We start from the raw sequence: 14,489 nt of genomic DNA, 5'->3' as shown, positions 1-14,489 counted from the left end.
TGATTCTGACAAATTTAATGATTACCATTTTTAAATTTTTTTAAGTTCATTGAGTAAGACATCTTTATTAAATGATTTTAACATACTACTGAAAAAGGTTTGAGCACATGGTTTTACAAAAACTGGTATTAAAGCATATTTGATTATTTCATTTAAAGGTGCTTAGTTAGGTTTAAATTTTAAGAAGAGAAAAATATAGATCAACATAAGCATTAGTTATAAAATAAATAAATCTTATCGTTTGCTGTTTTTTATTCTCCCTAAAAAAAATTCAGTGAACGCCATGCAAGATTCCTGCCCGACCCATAGATAGACCCTTTTATTATTTTAATTCGTATTGACATCTATTAGAAATTATAATTTGTATTATAAATAACCATTTAGTTTAAATAATATATTTTCCTCTAAACTCATCGAGTTTTTATTACAAAACCAGATTTCTATTTGAAATTACACTATTGTTGATTGAAATATAATATTTATTTTCTCTAAAATATGAATAAGTAACTAAAAACAATTCTTTTCTCACAAAGCATGAATTTTTAGCATAATTTTTTAAGCATGAATTTCACATAAATTAATACAGTTCCTGATTACCAATTTGTAAAAAATTGTTATACCTCTTCTTAAGAGGACATGTTAATATTGAAAAAGGAAAATAGATATAAAAATTGTTGAATATAAATATTAAAAATGATAGCTCTATGATTATCTAATGTAATTCCGTAGAATGACAACTTGAAAAAGATTCTTCTGCTTGAAAAAGTTTTACTGTTTTTCTGTTTATGATCTACTTATTGCAGAAAAAAATTAGCTTGCCTAGTATTTATAAAATATATCAGGTAAAGATTAAGTATTTTATTTTACAAAATAGCATAAATTATTTCATTGTTTTCTTTTCTTATATTGTAAAAGTGCCAATAACAATCATGATTTAATGGAAATTGTAAATTTACATTAAATTGAAATCTTAAATTTTCCTTAAATACTTGTAGTTTGAATTAATTGTTAATGAAACTCTTTTTTGCATATATATTAATAAACCTGCTTTATTTTGTAATTACAATGAAGCAGACTCATTGGAGAATTAATCATTTAATTAAATACACGAATAATAACATGTCAGGAAACAAACTGTATGGATAAGAAAGGAAGCAGTCTTTCATAATTTGCTTTTGAAGCTAATAGTTGTGGGTAATTCTCAAGCTATTTAAGGTTTCCCATTCTCCTTTCATTATTCTGTTTTATCGTGCGATAAACATAAATTATCGAGAGTAGTAAAAATTTTATAATGATAATGGTAATTTGTTTTTTTATTTAGACCAACTGTCACCTAAATTTTAAAAATCAAAATCCAAGAAATCTAAATTATATGTAATATAATCAATATTATACATATTTTTAAATTTCTATTTTGTACACCAGCTTTTTAATGTTTCATTAGGTCCAAAAATTTTGATTTTCTGAGATAGGTTTGAACCCCAATTTTGTCGACTGATTGCGAAGAGTTATTTTTTTATTTTGTGGCATTTGAGTTATTGAGGATTTACAGTTTTTGATTGCTTGATTTTGATTTGATTTACAGTTTGAGTTACGACTAAGAATTGAAAATTATTTGATTATGAATACACAGTAAGGTTGATACTCTTCATAAAAAGATTTTAATTTAAAAAATATATATCTAGCTTTCTTTAAAATATTTAAAGGAAAAGGGGACACACTTGTACTTCCCAGCTTATTTTTATTCACAGAATACTGTATGGTTTTTAACAGAAATAAAAAATAATAAATAGAAAAAACATAATGGAGAAAAAAATCTTCTCAAATGTTGCTACATGAAATTATCAACAACTGAAATTGTACTGTATTTCAGAAAAATTCATATAAGTAAGTGAATAAGTTCTTATTTTATCTTGACTAATTATTAAAATATTTTTAGACTAATCTATATTTTTGTATTGGGACTATTAAAGTTCAAATTACTGCTTGCTTTGAACTTTCAAATTATTTATCAATTTTTGTATACAATTTGTGTATTTAAATTTAATTAAAACTTTTTGTGATAAACAGTTTTATTTCACTCATTTATACTGTTTATTGATTTTTGTCTTCAAATTTAATTTAATTTCTTCGGTATCTTTACTCTTTTGAAATATTTTTTAATATTTCTCTAGAAGTCAACTAAATTTATAAAATTTCCCTTCCATAATTTATCTAATTTTACAGGTAAAGTTTGTGAAACGACGGTGAAACAGTCAAATTTGTTTAAAGATGTTATCGAAATTGAATATAATACAGCGAAAATTTGTGAAGATCCCAATTTTCCAAGTTATGGTGCTAAGAAAATTTTTAAAGAAGATTCCTCTAGTGAAGCAGTAAAAGATGAAGAGGAAGCAATGGAATTAGATACTGAAGTTTCTTGTGATGTTTTGAATTCCGATCAAATTGATGTAAATATGGAAGAAAACACTGGCAATCATGAAGCAATGCCACCTGCGATGCATGTGGAATTAGAAAATTTAACCGTTGCAGACACATCCGTTCGTACATCAGATACATGTGAAGGTAATATATAATGAAAATTATTTTATAAGCTGAAAATAAAATTAATTCTAAAATGCAGAAAAAAACTTTTATTTGTGCTTGATTTATTGTTATCTGGTTTAAAAAATATGACTGCAAAATTTGTTCTGAAAGATATCTGAATTACAGCTTTAGAAGTTAGCAGTAAGAATCTTCAAGCAACAGATTTTTCACCTGAAAATAAAATGGGTAAGTGCAATATAATATTAATTGTACTATTTATGTTCTTTTTTTTCCCCATTGTGTCTTTTAAATATTTCAAATTAGTTTGATTGAACACTGTAAAAGAATATATTTTTTGTAGTTTACATGTGTTACTTTATATTTTATTCCTTTACATGAAACGCATTCTTAAAGATTTGTTTTTCCTTAACCCTCAGTTCTCAACAAGTTTCATAATTCTTTTAACAAAAATCTGAACCTGACATTTCTGTTTTATTGTAAAAATGTCATACGCTTACTTTTTTAAAAGAGACTAAAGTTATGTTTTTCAGCTGTCATTTTCATCTTTTCTGGTAATTTTATAATAAATTAAAAATTTATGTTTCTATTCTTCAGTTTTAATTATAGCTATTATATTGTATTTATTCTCAGTTACGAGTTTTGTATGTTTCAATCTGGTTTGATCTCCCTTTCAACAATGAAAGAAAACTTTGTGTAAATTTTATTAAGTTTAATTATAATGTTAAAGCCAGTTGTGAAAGTAAGCAAAAGAATGCTGGATTATTGTTTTATAGAAGTGTGTCCATTAAATATCCTCAATACTGGACACAATTCTTATACACCCTTCCTTAAAATACTATAAGTCTTATTTTTGGATTTTTGATGCTTTTTAAAAAAAGCCTATTTCAGAACAGTTTATGCTTTAATTTTTGAAATTTTACCTAAACATACTAAATTATTATTTTGTTTTATTTAAGTGTTAGTTGTTTTATTAAAATAAACTACTAATATTTTGATGAATAATACAAATATATTTGTTGATCATTATAATTGTATCTATATATGTGAGTAAGTAACAGCAGTTTCTTTTGAAAATTTAATTGAAAACTTTATATCTGGTTTTTCAGCATGTCCCAAGGTCTCTAGATAATTGTCCCTTTCTTTTTGCCTTCTGAGTGCACTTTTAGAAATTAGACTGGCAATAACAAAAATTGTAATGAATCTTCTTAAATTTTTCTTTTATGACCTATGAAAACAAAATTTAAAGTGTGCAGTTTTTTTTTTTTATTAATAAAATAAAATAATATGTTTTGAAATAAATTTTGTTTTATAATGAAAATGAAAGTTAGCCTGAGACAAATATATATAAAAATGAAAAGTTGATGTATAAAAAAAGGGGGTTTTGAAAAATAATCACTGATAGTGATAGATTATTGACTGGCTTCATTTGTAAATTATTTTCCCTCTATTGTGTTGTTTATTGAGTTTTTCTATTGTACAATTCTTCTGATTAAGCATGTATTTTAAAATAGCATTAAATGTTATGGCTGAATCTGAAAAACTGCTTGCTGAAAATAAAGATTTATCAGGTATGTTCATTTTTTCTTGTGAATTAGCTTATTTATTTTGTTTCACCATTATTACAGGTCATTTATCAAAATAAAAAATATTACCATTAAGTACTTATCTGTTATTATTCTCTTTTTCAAAATTTTATGTTTTAAATAATTAAAAATGATTTTAATGTTATATTAAGTTTTAAAACTTTTCACAGCAAATACTTTTCATAGTAAATGGATTTTCTTGTATAATTGAAATAAATTAAATATTTTTCCTGTTTTGTTTACTCTGTATAATATTGAACTCATAGACACATTCAATACTTTATTTCCCCCTTCCATTTAATGCTTTATAATATATTTCGAAAGGATAACACAAACTTCTAATTTCCTTTATAACCAAAATTTCAAATTACATAATTTATATAACTTTTATTAGAATGTCAATTTTTGATATTTTATTCATCAAAAACATACAAATGATTTGTTTTTTAGAATAACTATCTTGATGTAGTTAAATATTTTAAATCATGTTTATTTTATTTATTTTCTAATTATTACTATATCTTTTATTTTTAATTATTATGGTGTCATTTCTTTTCAATTATTATTATTATTATTAAAATATTTGCCATGTAACAAACATAAAATCTATTCATTATTTTCCTTCTTGATTTATTGTTTTCTGTTCAGAGAAACATCTGTTTATTTTTAAGCTAATGTTAAGTTAAAGAAAAACTAAAAATCTTATTGCAAATGTTCCTGATTGGAAATAGTTTTTAATTTGTGGAGATAATCGAACTAATTATTTTAATCACTTAATTCAAATATTTTTTTATTAAACTTTTTAAATAATGTTCTGTAATATTGAAATAAATCATACAAATTAAAATTCCATTACAAGCTATTATTACTATTAAATACAAAAACCATGTTATAATATATTCACATTTTATGAAGATATTTGTTACTTCATTTCATATTTCTCCTGTGGACTTTGAGGATAAAATACAAATCATATTATATGAAATCTCCTGTAATGTTATTCTTAAGTCAAAACTAGAATTTTATTGTAAAAACTGGTTCTAACTAAGTTGTCTCATTGTAATAAAATCGAAAATTCTACTTTTTTTAAATAACTTGTCAAAACAAGTGTTTCTTTGGAAGTAATATATTAGAATTTACAGAAGTTAGCAGTAAAATTATAGATTCAGTTTTTCATAAATTCTAATTTTTCAAAGAAATTCTAGTTATAACTATATTTTCCTTTTTCTGTTTTGACAGGAACATTAATAAATAACAACTTTATTGTTAGAAATCAGCACAAATCAGATTAATCACCAATAATTTTCTTTCTATGCCGAAGAACCAAAACTGAACTTTCATTAATTACCTATATATCACTGAGTATGATTTTAAAGCATTGCTACTAACTAAGCATACAACTAAACTTAATGACTAAATATATAAACATGTAAGGCCTACTGACAAAAGCGAAATTCAGTTTATGCTTCATGTGAAATTTATTCTCTATATCGGAGGTGCATGCACCAAACAATTGGATGATTACAAGGGGACATCAATCATTTTTAATCTTATGGATAGGCAATGTGTGATCCTTCTTTAACTTTCATTAACTTTATTTTTTTTAGATCATTGCATAACTATAACTTAATTAATTGAGGGTACATGCTCTTTCTTAATCAAGATTAACTTTTGTTTAAAGAAATTATAATCCTTCTCTACCAAGGAAATTTTGTTTCTGGATTTCAAAGTCTAAAAGTACCTGTAATAAAATCATTACAACCAAATCTTTGCCAAGTAATGAGTAGGTCAAATTATTTGACTAGAACTTGTAATATTAAATAATTTTAAATATTATTGATTTTGGCCTACCATTTTTTAAAATAATTTTGGTCACAAAGTTATAACTTAAATGAGATTTTATAATTTTTTTTTAGCAGGAATACACTTTTGTAGGTGTTTTATCTGTGTTGATCTTCAAACTTTTTTATAAGATTTATTTTATCAATAATTATGTATTGTAATTGGTATTTTTTTCTGCCTAGTTATATCTTTGGTCATCTTTTCCATTCCATTTGGATATTTTTATAAAATATGCAATGTAACTTTAGCATATATAGCTACTGAGTTAAACAAAAAAGTTGTCAAGTATTATTTTAAGCTAAATTTACAACACATTTTAAAATATTTCCTTTAAATGTGTTATTTTAATTTTGTGATTAGATGCAAGAGACAAACTGGCTAATAAACACTATTCTATTACTTATTTTATTTAGAAAAAATTGATTAAGCAATATCGAGAACAGAATGCACACACAATGACAACTCAAACCTAAACTCCTAGTTTTTTTTGCCTTAAAAATTTATTTTATTCGTCAACTGTGTCCTGTTTTATTTATGAAAAATATATTTTTACAAGAATCATAGTTATATTTGACTTAACATTTAAATATCAAAAGAAAAAAAAAAAACAATTGAATGTACTAATTTGTTGGTTGTTAAAAAAATTACATCACATTCTTCTTCTGAAAGTTTGTTAGTGTATTTAAATGCATTTTTGTCAATAGTTTACATGAAGATAAAAGTTTTGGGGGAAAAAATTAAGATTTTAATCAATACATATTTAAATAATTTATGCATATAAACCTACAAATTAGTTGTAATCTCAGAACAATTAGATTTATTAATGCTACTTATTAATAAAACACTATGAATTTTTATTTTAAAGTGAAAAAATCTAAAATGGCATTTAAGCATCCATTATTTTTTTAAATGAAATAATATTCTATGTAAATAGTTTTTTAAAATTTCCATTGACGTAATAACCTCTGATATGTGTCCAACTTTATCATTCTCGAACCATACTAAAATTAGCCAATAATGTACAAGTGTGGATTTGATTGGCATACTTGTATTAAGTTCATACATTTCCTGGATCTGATATTACTGTAACGAAAGGAGGTAAAGAATGTCAACAGTAGCATTTTAATTTTTTTTTTTATGCATAGCGCTGTTTGAAATTTCCTGTATTTTATTGATAATTATAATTTTTGAACTTTTCCTGTCATTTAGAAGACACCACCTCTAAGACCATTACAACATCTCCAAGTTTTAGTACAGGTAAGTTAGAATTCTGTTTTAAAAATTTCTGGAAGTGCTTTGAAGATTTAATGCCTTATTCTAGATTTATATTTTATTTATCTTTCACTCTAGTTTTACAATTATTATTGTTTACAATTATTCTTTTAATTTTCAAAAAGTAGTTTAAATATTTCATGTATTCAATTAAATATTTTAATATGTGAATTTCTCCCCTCAGAAATGGAAAACATTGAAAAAGCATCTGAAGAAGTAGAAATAGATTGTGAAGGTAATAAACATTGCGTAACTGTTTTTGATTGGAGTTTTATGTACATCCACATTTTTTTTATTTATTGAGAAGGACTACTATATACCAACTTTTCCCCATCTAGTTAAAAATATACAAAAAGAAGTTACTGATGCTGATATTGATGATAAAAAGGTAGAAGTTGATGATACTCCAAGTGCTGAAGAAAAAAAGGTAGAAGTTGCTGATATTTCAAGTGCTGAAGAAAAAAAGAAAGAAGTTGCTGATACTCAAATCGACGATAACAAAATTAAACAAGCTGCTAATTCTCAAAATGATGAAGATAAAAATAAAATGTATGATACTCATAGTGAGAGCAAACCTGAAAGTACGTCATTGAGTTTCCTTATATATTTATCTTTAAAAATAACGGAAGTTCAACCAATATTTTTATGTGCCTCAATTATTTGAGCCTGTGTGTTCATTTAGCAAAAATCATCTAAAATTTTACTGTTTATAAATGTTAATACTTAGTGTTCGCTTATTTAATTTGAATTTGAAAATTATTTTTATGTTAATTATATTTTTACTTTATCCAGCAGAAGATAATGCCAGTGTGACTAATAATCAGAGCGACAGCAACATATTGAAAGGTACACTTCATTTTTCAGCAGTTTTTAAATCATTTGTTTTTGACAATTAACTGCAAAGTTCAAGCAGTTGTTTGCAGTTATGCAGTTAATTATGATAGTGTTTATAGCAACTGTTTTTTTTCTTCTTTTTCTTACATGTTTAGAAAAATATTTTAACTGTTAGATTGTTCCATGTTCAGTTAATGGTAGTTTTTAATTTTAAGAATATGTAATATTTTAAATGAATTTTCTATTGATAGTTGTGAATGGAACTGATTTAACTGATACTTAGAACTCAAACAAAATGTCTAAAGGTACATATTGGAATTAAATTTATTCTATTGAAAGTTTATGTATTGTAGTAAGGCAGCTCAAATAATAATTATAATTTTTTTTCAATTACTCAAAGGATTCCAAGTTTGTCACCTTTAGAAAATGTCCTTAAATTTCAATGATTTTCTGCAAGGTAAATTTCTGTGATATATAAATACACTACCCTATAATAATGGAAGAGTCACTTTCAGCTTTCGAAATTTTCTTAAATTTCTCAAAATATACTTAGAGGATTATTTAGTTGTTTTAGAGAAATTTAGTTCATGTGGTTTTTCTTACTTAGCAATAAAGTTTACAGCTTTCAGAGGTTTGAGGCAACAACAATAAATTATGAAAAAAGGCAAGTATTTTTGAACACCCTTTGCCAGTAAATCATGCTACATGCTTGTAACTTGTATAAATTACTTTGGTTGTTATTTGTGATAACTGCAAAAAATTTCATAAACCTAGCTTACATATTTATATAGATATAGACATTTTTATTTTTAAAAAAAAACTGATTTTTTTTGTCTTGCATTTTTTTTTACTATAACTTTAAAAACATTCAATAAAATGAAACAATATAAAATTATTGGCAAACTGCACAAAATATAAGCATGCACGGAAATGTTTTTATTTTTTTTCTTCATAATTTTGAAGTGAATTGTATTTGGCAACTAATAAAAATAGTCTGATTTGAATATCTTAAAAATTTAAAAAGTCTCTAGTAATTTTTTAAGTAGTTTTTGTACTTTTCAAAAAAAAGGTCAAATTGATAAGGGGTTTTCCACAAGTTTTATTTTGTATCATGAGACAAAATTTAATAACAAATAATAATAACTTACAATAATCGTCCGTACATGCAAATGTCTGGTATAAGGAAAGAAAACACGTGATGGAAAACAAACTTTTATAGTAGTAGATCCCCACTCTCCAATATCCCAGTCTCATTTTTAATTAATCTTTTTCGAAATATAATTTGTGAAAAACCCCTTATCATTTTCAGGTTTCTTTCAAAAAGTACGAAAACTATTTATAACTATACAAAAACTATAAAAAATTGAAAACTTTTTAAATTTGCTATTTGAAAACTTTTTAAATTTGTAAGTTATTCAAATAAAATCTTTTTCATAAGTTGCCAACGATTCACTTCAAAATTATGAAAAAAAGTTTTACATTTAAGAAATACTTTAAATACTTATATTCAGAACAGTTTTAATTGAATTAAATCAATAATTTTATTTGCTCAGAAATATTGTTTGACTTTATTGAATATTTTTAAAGTTATAGTAAAAAAATGTTGGACGAAAAAAATGAGTTTTTTCCTTTTATATATAAAAATTTCAATATCCCCATGCATATTTTAGTTAGGTTTACAAAATTTTATGCAGTTATTGCAAATAACAACCCAAGCCATTGATACAAGTTAAAGCTTATTGATTGATTTTCTGGTATAGGGTGTTCAAAAATATTTGCTTCATTATGTGGTTTATTGTTGTTCCCTCAAACCTCTGAAAGCTTTAAACCTTATTTCTGAGTATGAAAAATCACATGAGCTTAACACCTATAAAGTTACAACATGGTCTTCTAAGTATTTTTTGAGAAATTTAAAAAAATGTCAAAAACTGAAAGTTAAACAATTATAATGAAAAGTAAACTTTCTCAATATAGCATAAATTATGTAACGGCCTGGATTTTAAAGTTTGTACTAATTGGAACTCTTGTTTTAATTTTTCCATTTGCTGTTTATATGATTTTTTACATTACCCATTTTAATGTATGTTTTTTATCGCAAATTTTGTTACATTGTTTTACTTTTCCACTATCAGGTTTAGAAACAGTAAACTTGTTTCCATGATAATTATACCAATTTTTGGCAGATCCACTGTCATCCGTTAAAAAATGGCTCTTCTCATGTATTCCCGTGTTACTTCAAAACTCAATGACAAAATTTTGAAATATTATAAACCAAGTTTTTAAATCTAAAAGAAAAAATGGTAGTAGTATTTTATTTATGTTGCACTAGAGCTTCACAAAGGGCTATTGGCCATAGCATGAGAAACATCTCTGAGCTTAATCTGAAGACATGCCATATCAATTATGATCCCCTGCGGAAGAGATGCTCCTGGCTTTGGTAGCCATTTGACCTGAGTTTGAAGTCGAGCACTTTATGGCAGAACAGTTTAACAGAAAACAATTTTAATGTTTCATAAGTTTATTACAAAAGTTAAGGTTATTTTCCATCCATTTCTTTTTTTTTTCTTCTTTTGCTGAGTAAAAATTCCGACATTTTTTAGTGATTTCATAATTTTTGATTAAACTAAATTTGAACATGAGTGATTATAGCAATTTCTTGAATATGTCCTAAGATAGTATCATTATTAATGCCCTATTCACAATTTATTATTTCATCCTTAAATTCCATACCAATATAATAAGATTTCTTTTCCAATATTTCGAAATATTCATGTAGAAATTTTGTTGATAAAATTGTTAGGAAATTAAAATAACTTATAGTTTATTGATAAAATTTTACAAATGATTTAATAAATGTATTTCTAAAATTATATCTGTTAGCAAACTTAGGAAATAATAATATTTGTCAATTAAAAAAAATTTCTAGATTTATTTTAAATGAGTTTAGGCAAGAGGGGCCAATACATAGCGCACATGTTCCAAATGGCACTCAAAAGCATTATGAGTAGCATGCAAAGATATTTTGAATAGAAAAATAGGAAGAAAAAAATCATCTATTTTTTTTTAGCCCCTTTGTCCAACTCAGAAATTTACATTCTTTTTTTGCAATGAATTGTGTTAAGAATTAATATTGTTTATCACTGATGAGAATCTTAAAAACCTTTTAATACTTTCAACATCTACTCTGTTACCGAGTATTGAAGAATTGCTAAAAAATGAAACCAAATGTGATCCGTGTGAGCTTTTCATCATTATTATTTGTGCTTAAAAAATTATAGTTTACATTTTTAAATAATTTTCTTTGGAAATTAATTTTCTGTGATTAAAAGTAAGTTTTCTTGTTCATTGTAATTTAACATGATTTCGTAAACAAAATTTAATTTTCATTGTAAGTTAGTTATGAATGTATTGTTGTAGTGTAAATTTGTTTTCTAAAGTATAAAAAAGTAAATTATTTTAAGTTTTTGAATTCTTATTATAATTATTTGCAAACATTCAGCAATACAAAATTGCATTCATTTTTATTACATATTTTTTTAAGTATTACATAAAAAAAGTGCAAATTAAAGTAGGGAGTTTCAAAAAGTGATAAAGAAAAAAGATTGAAGATTTTTAACTCTAAAAGTGTTAATACTTAAGCTGCTCACTGTTTTGCCACAGCTGGTTCAAGCTATTTTATACTTTCCTTCTTAAATCATGATATCGAAATGACTTTTATGCACTAAGTATATAATCTGTTACAACATGAAAAGGAAATATATGTACGCATTTCTGTATTTTAAACATTTTACAATAATTGAATTTCTATGATAATAAAATTTCTTAATAAAAAATATAGCTAAATTTATAAAAAAAAGAAATTATTTTATATTTTTTAGAAAAAAATATTTTAATTAGTCTATATAGTTACGATAATTTGATGTTTGAATCTGCAATTGCAATTTTTTTTTTATCACAATTGAATTTATGGGGAGAAATATAAAAATAAATGTTTCTTTAATGAATTTTTATTTTAAGTTTCTGGCAGTTAAAAAAATTACTGAATTTTGGAGAATGTTTCTCTCCCATACATAGTTTTCTATGTGATAAAAATGGGAAAATTATTTTTACTATACAAAGATTACTTCAAATACAAGAACATGACTGCCAAGTGGTTAAAGTATTTAGATTCTGAAAAATGCCTAGTCTAAAGGTATATTTTAAATTTTTGTAATCAAAATCCTTTGATTTTATAAAAAAACCTTTTTTTTTTTCAGTTCAAGGCAATGATTCTGATACAGATGAGTATGAAACTGGGGATAATTAATTTACCAAGAATATATATATATTAGAATTTTATATTGATTATGTAATAAAGGTTGCATGTATTTATTTCTTTTTATTGCATATCTTTAAAGCTTATTGTATTGCAATATAGATAAATATGTCTTTTAATTTTTCTTTTCATTGTTATTTTGTAGGTATTCATTGTATTATTCAATTTCATTGAGAAATAAATTTGTGTGTTGGTCAATATTGCTCTGTGTTTTGATTATCGTTTATTATTATAAGTATGTAATTAATATTACAGACTTAGATTTACAGATTTACAATCCTATGCATTACAAAATATTTAGGATTAGCTTTTTATAATTTTTAAAAATTACTATTGTTTTTCCAAGTAAAGAAAGATTTTAAGAATGAAATTGAAATAATCTAAAACGCACATAATTTCATCTGAACAATACCAAATTAACTTTATTTGACTAATCAGTGTTATATCTCTATGACATAAGGTTGATACTAAAAGAGATTATCTGGATGTTTCTCAAAATTTGTTGTGCAAACATTGTTTTCTTTCACAATTATAAGGATTTATTTGCTACTTCTATATATAGCTCAAAAATGTGCATCTCACACTTAGATAATAAAGCCAGATATACAAGGTGTCCCTAAAAAATCGCTTTTAAGGTTTATTTTTAGAATCGTTATTAAAAATTAAAACAAAAAAGTCTAAATATAGTGGGGGGGCAAATAAATATTTAACCAAGGAAAAATTCGAAGAAAAAAAAACTTTTCAAATCTGACAAATTACATTAAAGGAAGGCAAATGTAATTAACTTTAAAACAAATTTAGTTAGTTAAAACTTTTGCTTCTTTTTTTAACTTTAATTCAAAATTAGGTTTTTCAATCACTCTGCTCAGAATTTTTACACCAGTGATTTCATATTTAAAGAAATCCTAAATATAAATTTTATAGTTAAGAGAAACTTAAATCATGTAGATTTCTGGTGATGAGATCAAATAAAAAAACGTTTTTTCAGTTGATCTTACCAGTAAGAAAGTGTATATTTTTTTATAGAGATAAAAATGAAATCATGAAGAAGAAAAATTAATTAAAGATAAAAACGTGAGGTTTACCAAAGCTAAATGAATACAGTGGATGGGACCTGTCAAAAAAATGAATGGAACAGACATGCCAAAGATTTTCTCGAAAGAAAAATTAGGTAATAATTGTAAAAGAGGAACACCAAGTCTAAGGTAGTTGGATCAGGTTGAGGAAGGCCTGAAAAAAATTAAAATAAAGAACTGGAAAAAGAGATCTAGGTAAAGATTGAAGTAGAACTCCAAGCCAACCAAGGGCTGTAGAGCTGGAAAAGGCGAAAATTTATTTCTTTTATTGCATTAATGATACACCAGTGAAAATGCCATTTTTGTTGCCGGAGGTCTACGCATCTCCAATGCTAAGTATTGAATCCAGATGGGTTTGCAGGTAAATATTTTAATCACTTTTCTTAATCTTATTTAGGAAGTTACAGAAATAATTACATTTTCTTTAAATTGGCTCCCTAATCTAAAAATGTTGCAGTGATCAGTTAAACCAGGCTTTTATCTAGCTGCTATGAACTATTTTTAATAATCGTTAGGAAAACTCATTTCTCAAACTCACTGCTGTGAAGTTTTACACTTGTAATTTCGAATTAAACGGAGGTATAATAATTTAAGTTTGCTGCTTAAATATAAGTTTTATTTTAGAAAAATTTACAGCATAATGATTTCTAATAGTAAAATCAAATGGGGCTACTTAAAATCACAAGGAAAATGTAAATTGCGCACGGAGGAAACTCGTACTTAATATATAAAATTTGGTAATTGGTGGAGGTGTCTACATTTTCAATGGTAATGTGCCCAGGCAGGATTAAAAGTAAAAATTGAATAAAGTTAGGCCTTATATTTTTTAATTTTAAACACATTTTGTTCTTATTTAGGAAGCATTAAGATATTAAATTATTGATCTCTTTTCCGTCACCTACGCTCTAAAAATGTTGAAGTAAACTTTTGTTTAGCAGTTGATCATTTCACAAAAAATAAAAGCTTAATGATAAAATGCATACCAAAAGATAACATATTCCAGTTTTGTTACACACAATG

The 14,489-nt window shown here is 24.9% G+C and overlaps 1 protein-coding gene across 14 annotated transcripts in view; it reads left to right on the top strand.

Annotated features, from left to right (window-relative positions):
• Positions 1-12,591, top strand: part of LOC107456545 (serine-rich adhesin for platelets) — a 30,853-nt gene extending 18,262 nt beyond the window's left edge. For 8 of the 14 annotated variants that reach the window (XM_071180668.1, XM_043047321.2, XM_043047320.2 and 5 more), the window contains exons 10-17: positions 2,227-2,565; positions 2,713-2,772; positions 4,059-4,115; positions 7,182-7,229; positions 7,429-7,479; positions 7,583-7,825; positions 8,037-8,090; positions 12,335-12,591. In XM_071180668.1, coding sequence (XP_071036769.1) covers positions 2,227-2,565; positions 2,713-2,772; positions 4,059-4,115; positions 7,182-7,229; positions 7,429-7,479; positions 7,583-7,825; positions 8,037-8,090; positions 12,335-12,384 — 902 coding nt within the window. In that variant the 3' untranslated portion in view covers positions 12,385-12,591. Of the gene's footprint in view, positions 1-2,226; positions 2,566-2,712; positions 2,773-4,058; positions 4,116-7,181; positions 7,230-7,428; positions 7,480-7,582; positions 7,826-8,036; positions 8,091-8,478; positions 8,536-12,334 lie in introns of all 14 variants that reach the window. The other 6 variants (XM_071180667.1, XM_071180666.1, XM_071180665.1 and 3 more) reach the window with 3 other exon arrangements.
• Positions 12,592-14,489: the final 1,898 nt, after the last annotated feature.

This window comes from Parasteatoda tepidariorum, chromosome 5 (genome assembly GCF_043381705.1).
Source record: "Parasteatoda tepidariorum isolate YZ-2023 chromosome 5, CAS_Ptep_4.0, whole genome shotgun sequence".
In the NCBI taxonomy this organism is placed as follows: Eukaryota; Metazoa; Arthropoda; class Arachnida; order Araneae; family Theridiidae; genus Parasteatoda; species Parasteatoda tepidariorum.
This window is presented reverse-complemented; position numbering and strand designations above follow the sequence as displayed.